Source organism: Anastrepha obliqua, chromosome 2 (genome assembly GCF_027943255.1).
Source record: "Anastrepha obliqua isolate idAnaObli1 chromosome 2, idAnaObli1_1.0, whole genome shotgun sequence".
Lineage (NCBI taxonomy): Eukaryota > Metazoa > Arthropoda > Insecta > Diptera > Tephritidae > Anastrepha > Anastrepha obliqua.
In genome coordinates this window covers 34,766,709-34,776,341 of record NC_072893.1, presented here as the reverse complement: position 1 = coordinate 34,776,341, position 9,633 = coordinate 34,766,709, and the positions used below count along the sequence as shown (strand labels likewise).

General features: G+C 37.6%; 1 protein-coding gene across 2 annotated transcripts in view; it reads right to left on the bottom strand.

The window, feature by feature from the left end:
- Positions 1-1,005: 1,005 nt before the first annotated feature.
- Positions 1,006-9,633, bottom strand: part of LOC129237533 (cytokine receptor-like) — a 101,243-nt gene continuing 92,615 nt past the window's right edge. For both annotated transcript variants that reach the window (XM_054872339.1, XM_054872340.1), the window contains exons 12-16: positions 9,072-9,534; positions 8,875-8,992; positions 8,605-8,795; positions 3,488-4,836; positions 1,006-3,414 (exon numbers count right to left, since the gene is read on the bottom strand). In XM_054872339.1, the coding sequence (XP_054728314.1) occupies positions 3,277-3,414; positions 3,488-4,836; positions 8,605-8,795; positions 8,875-8,992; positions 9,072-9,534 (2,259 nt within the window). In that variant the 3' untranslated portion in view covers positions 1,006-3,276. The remainder of the gene's footprint in view (positions 3,415-3,487; positions 4,837-8,604; positions 8,796-8,874; positions 8,993-9,071; positions 9,535-9,633) is intronic.

Sequence of the window (9,633 nt, the reverse complement as noted above, 5' to 3'; positions counted from 1 at the left end):
GGCTGATCAGATTGGAGGTACTTTTTGCAATAGGGGTTTTTTGAAAATTCACGCGTGACTACTGTCAAATTAAATACATATTTTTTTAGTATTCAATGACATTTGATCATGGAAAGACTTACGCCTCAACAACCTGTACAAATCGTGCAATCGTATTACGAATATCGACACTCTGTGAAAAGTGGCTATCGCGCGCTCAGGCCAACTTATGGTACTCAGCGAAGAGTGCCATTTTTTGGCTTAATGGCAACGTCAATAAGCAAAATTGCCGTATTTGTGCTGAAGAGCAGTTCAAAACCTTTCAAGAACAGTCATTGCATCCAATAAAAGTGACCGTTTGGTGCGGCCTATGGGCTGGCGGAATCAGCGGCCCATAATTCTTCAAAGACGAGGCTGGCGCCATTGTAACAGTGAATGGTGAACGCTATCGGGCTATGACAAACGACTTTTTGATGCCGGAAATTGAAATCCGTGATCTTCACTACATTTGGTTCGCACAAGACGGCGCTGCTTGCCATTAGACAGCAAGATCGTGTGATATCACTCAACATTACTAAAGTTACTCAAGTCCTCTAGCGAGTCATTCAAAGTTGATGTTTAAGGATTTCCGAATTATGGTCCGATACCTCTAAATTGATTACCCTTCATAAAACAGGTTTGAAATATTTTACATATACATACAAAACGTTTCAATGTATTTTTTGAAGTTTTTACTATTAATAAATTCATTAAATTAATTTCTTTCCTGAATAATAAAAAATATATTCAAAAGTCGAAATTAATTTCTTTCTTGAATGAAAAAAATATCATCAAAACACGAAATCGACGAGTTGCATGGCTAAGTAAAATATATGAAATGAGATTTTATTAAAATGAAAGAGTTAAAAATCGGATTAAAATCAAATTGGAATAATAAAAAACGTGAGCGCCACAGCTATTTTCAAAGCAGTTGACTTTAGAATGTTAGTTTAGAAGTTTGGATTCCAGCCAAGCACTGACAATAAAAAAGCAGTAAATGATTTGCGAAAAAGCCTTTGAAGCGGCTCCAGGATTTACAAAAATCGAAATCGTTCATAGCGAGAATGGTTGTAGCAACCACAATTATGTAAAATATGAGATCGCTTCCAAGATATTCGGGAGTCTATGCTAATGGAACGACCTGAGTTTGCATATATCCGATGAAGTGCTGTCACTCCAACAACATTCCGAAAAATATATACCGAATGCATAGAAATGCCATGAGAATTGCGAACAATAAATAAAATTATACAATTTTTTTTCTATAGGTTAGCCTTGACAATTTCTTGTTGTGTGCCGAGCATTTGTAAAGAAATGTAAGAAAATATATTGCTCTGAGTGTGTTGTTGTTGCAGTTATAGCAGCATAAACATTCCCCATATATAAACGTGGAATGCTGCTGAAGTGGCAAACCTTGGTCGGATATTAATCCGGGTTGTTCCGGTTACGTAGTACCAACTGTCGCGAGAGCGATTGGGAGTATGTTGTTGTTATTGTTGTAGAATCTTTACTAAGTCATGCCTAGGTTGATACAAGGATTTATATCCGATCAACTCCAGTATTATTCCTCAAACATTTATGGTGAATGTTTACACTATTACAACAACAAGAATGTGCTGCTTCGACGACGTTCGAATAGGGGAAACGCCGTTAAATGTTAAATGAGTTGGTTTAGGTCAGAGGGGTTCATTTGTTATTTTGAGTTTTTTTTTAACTTTCAAGTTAACTATGTAGAAAACAAAAACAATTTTTTTTTAACCCTCAGATTTTGATTAGATTTTTTTTTTTAAAACAAACTGTATTTAAGAAAATGAAAAATTTTTGCACAAAAAATTAGTATTGCCAAGGCCCATTGAACAGTACCTTTAGGCAAAAAAAGGAGTAATGTGCTTTGTTTTTGCTTTTTGTGCCTATGGAGGAAGGTTTTCTGTGTTTGCTTTTGGTCGCTCTAATGTCAAAATCTCTAATATACAAAGCTTGACAGTTTAGAGTAATCTAAACATCTAATCATTCGGGCGCCGTAACTGAATGGTTTGGTGTGTGACTACCATTCGGAATTCGGAGAACGTAGGTTCGAATCTCCGTGAAAACCAAAATTAAGAACAAGTTTTTTCTAAGAAGCGGCCGCCCCTCGGCAGGCAATGGCAAACCTACGAGTGTATTTCTGTCATGCAAAAGCGCCTCATAAAAAATATCTGCCATTCGGAGTCGGCTTAAAGCTGGGACCTTCAGAGAAATTGGAGAAGTAGCTTCGCCAAACACCCAAAATGGGTGTAAGTGCCAAAGAGCCCAAATAAATAGAAAACCGCCAAATCAGGTGCTTTGCTGTTGCTACTTGTTCAACATGCTTTTGGTATTGCTTAAAAGAACACAATTTCCTTGGATGAATTATTGAAATAATAATTTAGAAACATTTAAATATGATTTTTTTTGGTCCATGAAATAGAAATAAGGAAATTAAAAGTTCAATGCAAAGTTTTTCGAAAAAAAATAACAAAAATGCGATTTTTTACCATTAAATGAAACACTTAAAAACTAAATCCTTAAAAACTAAATAAAATCATCTTATGATCCCTCTAAGCAATTGTAAATGTGATGCTTCTAATTTGAACTTATGTGTATCTATATAAGCGCATACATACATATGAGTATGTACGTATGTTTAAAATAGTGAAAGAGTATACGTTTACGGAAAAAAGTTAAGGAACTTTTGTAAAAGCACATTTCGCTTGCATGCACGAGAACTTTGCACTAATAAATATACATATTTTTATGCATATTTAAATCGATATGTTTGTATGTATGTACATATTTACAAGTAAATTAATTTTATGAGTATAAAAAATCTTTTGTTTCACATTGGAATTTTGTTCATCTCAAAGCCTTTAAATTCAACATTCGATACTTCTTCTATTTAATTCAATTCAATTCTCTTCTTTACCAAATATATTTTACCTATTAATTAAGTGTATACAACAATAATACATCAGTCGCATGAGTTTCCAAATCGAATCGTCATCAACTCTCAAGCCTTTGGCTTTGCTATTTGCATCTCGAATGTATTGACAATGAATAGTTTTCTTCAATATGTTCTGAACGAAAGTATGACCTTTAGTGCGTTGGTTTGAATTTTTGCATTTTCATGCTTTTCAGCGCAGCACTCGGACATATTCGAACTCTTAGTCATAGCTAAGCTTGTCTTTCTTCTTGGCAGCATTTCTTAGATTAAATTTTCATGACACCTCGTTGTGATTAAATTCATTGCATTGTATTTTGTTTTGACCAAAAATCAGATGTGACATAACCATAAGAAACTATGGGATTTATTTGCTGCTGCAATGGCTTTTGAGGAGCTTCATTTTCTTCTTTTTTGGTTGCAGTATGTGATGCTGCAATCTGAAAGCCAATAAAAAAATAGGTCAAATAATATAATTTCAAACTTTTTTCTTTTCATTTCAGTTTACGTTACCTTAGGCAGCACATCGGGTAGCACATAGTCGCCCGTTGCAAGCGCAAAATTTGTAAAAAGATTCGGTTGTGGTTGAGTAGTTTTCACTTGTAGAAAGTTATGTGGTAAGTAATTGCTAAAAATGGCAGCATTTGCTGCACCTGTAGATACCGCAGTTGTAGGCGGCGGCGTGCCGGTCGTCGATATACAATTTGCTGGTGTTGAAATTGTGTGGGTAGTAGCAATTGTATTTTCAACGTTTTCAGCATCACTCGCCGTCAACGCTGTATTTGGTGGACTTTTCGGCGCAATTGAATGTAATGGCAAATATGACGAGTCGCTGGAAGAGCAACTGTCATCGTTCATTTGTGGTTTAGTGCCGGTTATTTGTTCGATACATAAATAACCATCATTTCTTGTTGGCGCTTGAATTTGTTCATTTCTCCGTTGCAATGGCGAATTTTGATGCGACGACAGACTCGTATCATTCAAAGTGGTTGTGCTCGCGGACGACGTGGGCTCATCCTTTGGCGCACATTGTGCAAAACATTCGTCGTCCACATCTTCACGACTACTACTACGACTAACACTATCCGCCCCACCAACGCCATGTACACCACTCTCACTGCTACTAGCCGTCAAAGTAGTGCCGTACTTGAGCAAATATGCTGCTTCTTTGGATAGTCTGAAAGCATCAAAATTCATAGACCGATCGCATAAATTATCCTCATGCTTATTATCCGCCAACTTGTCTGGTATTTTTGTACTGATGATTATCAGATCGTTAACTGGATCGGGGAATTTCACACGAACACCCAATTGACGATGCACAAAATTGTAGGACCATGAGATTGTAGCAATGAACATGCCTACAAAAATCAATGAAGCCACCAATATGGCATAGGGAAACGGTTCACATCTGAATGAACCAGAATAGCCTGGTGCTGACATGAGCCATCTCACACCAGCGGTACTGGGAAATTTCGTTGTGATATCTTCATCTAATAGTTCACAATCAAAATGCTGACGTTCGTGATATCCATCCATAGCGTCATCATCGTTATTGTTTTTTTCTGCGCTCGTTGTTCCCTTAATGGGAAATGCAATTTTATCCAATTCCTCCTCTCGCACCACATTAATAGCACGGACTTGCATTTTTTGTCCTACTTCAGTGCAATCGGGATATTTCAGGCGGCATTGGTGTGTCAATTTTGAGCCGCGCTGAACTAATGACACCGTTTCTTTATCGGCTCCAAACAATTTCAGCTCGTATAGTTCTACACGGCCGGATGGCATTTCGGGATCAGTCCACTTGACCATATAATAACTGCCAATTTTGCTGAGCTCCACATCGCGTGGTGCCGATGGTCCTAGATATGGAGTAAAAACAAAAAATTAGCCAACATTTAATAGAGAATTGTACGTGCTGTGGAAGTTCCTAAAGGAATAGTAACGGCGGAAAAAATAAGCTGCTAATGTGCGGGACAGCGGGACAAAGGAATATATGAAAATTCTCAAAAAGGTCGTTTGTGGTATATGAATGTCATAAATTGTAGAAATTACTATTTTTCTATCAAAGCAATATATGTATATGTTTTTGTTTGAAAAGTGCGTGGCCCGGTCGCAATTTTTCAGTTGATAGCCATTTCTACTTTTTCATTGATAGCCAAGCGGCTATTAAAGCAATTATGGACCCTTGGACCTCGACTAACTAAGACATTAATAGTGCCAATTATCACCTATGCCTCTCTGGTATGGTGGCCAAAAGTAGACCAAACTAAGACTCAGATAGCACTTAACAAGGTATGCAGAATAGCCTGTCTGAGCGTAACGGGAGCATTGCGAACCTACCTCACAGCGGCTTTAGGAATGATCACTCGACTCATTCCACTCTATCTTGTAGCCAAAGGATCGGCAGTCAGTGCAGCTCTTAATCTATTCCATCTCAAAGAAGGCATGTAAGAATTCTGGGTTCAATCCTGAACTCTCCGTGCCTGACAGTCCACGACAAGATGGAAAGGAAACTAGAATTCTCCAAGAAACTCAAAGCTGTGATCAGTGACCGCTCAGCGTGGAGAAACAATGAGATATCCTTAAAACAGGGCGCACAGGTGTGGTTTACTGATGGGTCCAAAATGGACAAGGAGCCACATTTCAAAAAAGCAATTGAAATGGGGAAAAACACGCCCATTTTCCTGTCGGAGGTCCACGCCTTAGAGCTGTGTGCCAGAGAATGTCTACGGAGAAACACGCGCGGTGTCCATATATACATTCGCTCTAAAACCGCTCGATAGCTTCTCATTCCAATCAAGGTTAGTCTGGGAATGTTTTAAAATCCCCAACACCCTAGCATGAAAAAACTCTGTTACCTTGATGTGGGTTCCGGGACATGAGGGGCACGAAGAAAATGAAATTGCAGACACTTTAGCGAAAAAGGGGGCAAACACTCCCTTCATAGGTCCTGAACCTTTCTGCGGGGTAAACAACAACTTCAAAAGTGACTTTCTACGTGAGCAGGAACAACGAGGCCTAATCGACTACTCGACAGCCCAATCGAGTATGCGGCAGTCGAAAAGACTCATAGATCCAGAGCGGATAAAGGCAGAAGCAATTTTCAAAGGTGGCCGCCGTAGCCGAATGGGTTGAAGCGTGACTACCATTCAGAATTCACAGAGAGAACGTAGGTTCGAATCTCGGTGAAACACCAAATTGAGAAAAACATTTTTCTAATAGCAGTCGCCCCTCGGCATGCAATGGCAAAGCTCCGAGTGTATTTCTGCCATGAAAAAGCTCCTTCCTGCATTTGTGGAACAACATCAAGACGCACGCCACAAATAGGAGGAGGAGCTCGGCGAAACACTCAAAAAGGGTGTACACGCCAATTATATTATATATACCTATTAGGGTGGTCCAAAAATGCATGGGAAAAAATTTATATTAAAATTTTTATGCTGCCGCCCCCCATAATGGTAAAGAATGAAAAATAAAAAGACCCGTATTTTTTTTTTTTTAATCAGACCATATTTAATGGTGCCGCCGGGGCTTTGAAATATCCCATGTATTTTGCATGGGAAAAAAATACTTTTTCGTAGATTTCATGTAAAAACCTGGAAAATGAATATATTTTAACCGGACAACTCAGTTTCTCTTCATAATTGGTCAGGGAATAACAACCAATTATGAAATAATTAATTTTTTTTGTATTAACTATTTTCATAAAAGTAATATAAAATATTGTTTTTCGATTTTTTCTTAGATTTTCGTTTTATGGGGACTTTTTGGGGTTCTATAAAAAATAGTTAATACAAAAAAATTAATTATTTCATAATTGGTTGTTATTCCCTGACCAATTATGAAGAGAAACTGAGTTATCCGGTTAAAATAATATATATTCATTTTCCAGGTTTTTACATGAAATCTACGAAAAAGTATTTTTTTCCCATGCAAAATACATGGGATATTTCAAAGCCCCGGCGGCACCATTAAATATGGTCTGATAAAAAAAAAAAAAATACGGGTCTTTTTATTTTTCATTCTTTACTATTTTGGGGGGCGGCAGCATACAAATTTTTTTTGGACCACCCTAATACCTATATATATATATATGTATAAATAATCAATTCTCACCCCACCTTGTGTCTACCTGTCTTTTAAATCCTCTCTCTTAATGTGTCGTTATTATACTTTTTATCTTCATAGCCATAGCTCCCACGAAAAATTTCGTACAAATTAAATAAAAATAAATACATATCTCATTTCAAAATTTTTAGACGATTCCAAATTCCCTTTAGAGCTTTGCTCTATTACTACTCTCTACTATTTTCTTAGACTTTTATGTAAAATTCGGATTTGCTAGTAGCGATGTTGAAAAAAATCGTTCCTTACAAATTGGCACTTGCTCTAAAGTGCATAGAAATATTTCTCATCTATCAGACAATTGGTGAATGCTCCTTCGGCTTTTAAATCAAAGCAATAATCAAGCCACGTAACTAAAAGTGGTCTTCTGTCCGACGATCTTTACATGCATTTCCTACTTCACCAATAAAAAAACATCTTGGCAGAATCAGGTCTACCATCATTAATCGACAATGTGGAGAACAACTTAAGGAAACTTTATCCTAAGCTTGCTGTCACTTCTAATGCTTTTTTACAAAAATTCCTTCACTCGGCAGCAGTGCGTACACGGACTCCTCAGATAGCTTTTTCAACTCACAAATGCGCCTCTTTTGCAAAAGACAATGGACTGCCCTTAAGATTATTATAGACGAGACATGACCATCACCCGCCATGGTTGCTGAAAAAATCATCTTTTATAAATGACTTAAGTTACATGCAAAAATCGAATACGACATCGGGGCAGCGTATTGCGCACATTTTTTAGAAATTGCATGTCGGCTTAAAAGCTCTATATGCACAGACAGCATGTCCTGTTTTCAGACCTTAAAAAAGTATAATAACTCCAATCACATTATTGGAACCATAAGAAATATCCTGATTTCTCACCCTCATAAAATCAGAATCATGCATCCAGGGCATTCATGCATCAACGGCACTTCAATCGCTGATACTACTGCCGAGAATATGAGCATTACTCCTTCTATCACATCAAATCTTATACGTAAAAATGATGTTTATCGACTTATCGAGCAGCATAGGCAAACCAAACTAGTAGCTGACTGGTTTCACTCCAGGATTAATCCTAATCGTACTAAACCAACTTATCTATCATCACTCCCATCTAACTATACTACGCCATACACTCGCCTACGCATTGATCACAGTGTAATCACTAATGCAAGGGAGGCAACCAAGCCTTTGTCCAATTTGTAATACTCCAGTCAGTACCCTGCACTTATTAGCCTTTCGCTCTGGACTAGATAGACAAAGACATCAGAATTTTGACGGTCATGATGCACTATCGCTACTAATTAACCATTCCGATTCCAACATTCCAAAATCTATAAATTTCTGAAGGGCTCTGATCTTCTATGCAAATAAATTCTTCGCACATTTCCTTATGGCGATCACGCCTCAGCAGTCAATATTATACATTCTAGCAGATATTATTTGGCAGACAATAAATAACAAAAAACATAAAAGAAACATTCACCGATAGATAAGTTCAAAGTTCTACTTACTCCCAATTAAAGTATTGATTTCCAATGATGCACTTTTATTTGATTCTTCTGATGTCCACGCTGTTACCCACACCTCGTAGGTAGAATAGCTGCTGAGACCTTCCAGTTTATATGAGATGTTCGTGCCACCATATTCGGTGAGGTTCCCCACAGGAATATCTATGTTTGTGGTGTAGTTTTTACTGCTTCGCCTGGTAGTTAATCAAACAATACACAAGCAATTAATACTCATATGGAAGGTAAAAAATATTATATTTGTTCCACACTTACCAAACAGTATATTTTTTAAGCATTCCATTGGTTACTTTCGGCGCATCCCATAAAATATTTACCGAATTGCTTGTTATTGAGGCTTTTTCAAAGCGTAAGTTTGTTGGTGGATCGGGCGCTGCAATATCAAATATGAAAACATATTTTAAATTTGTATAGGGGGTATTGTAAAAAGTGAAATACAATTAGAAACTCACCTGCGTCCTTTGTGCGACGAACTATAGATTCACTGGGTTGACTCCTCCGCTCGCCTTCTGCATACAAAAGCATTGTGATGCGGTACCAGGTATATGGTTTCAAGTTTGTTAAGTTGGTTTTTTCAATTCCCGGGCTCCAAAATGTAACATATGTGTTCATAGGATCACAATGCGCTTGCTTTTCAGTTTGAACTTCGCAATAGGTAATCTTGTATCCTTTAAACGCCTTAATACAAGTTTTTTTCAAACTCCAGCTTAAAGCTATATTCGTCGCCGATGTGGCTTCAGCTTCGGGTGTTACTGTCTCTAAACTGCCACCTAGTGCACCATAGCATGCCTTCCAGTGCAATCCAGTACTCCAGTTTGGATAATTAGCTGCAACAGCCATTATGTGTGTGCGATCCTCTGAGTCTATACCGAACTCTGTTGTTTTGTTATCGACCACCTTGAAATGCATTGAACCCTATGGGGCGAGAAAAACAATAGACAGTGTACTACTAACTATTTGGTCGATATGTATGAACATAAGTTTAGATGGCCCTGTATAAAATTTGCTCATTTG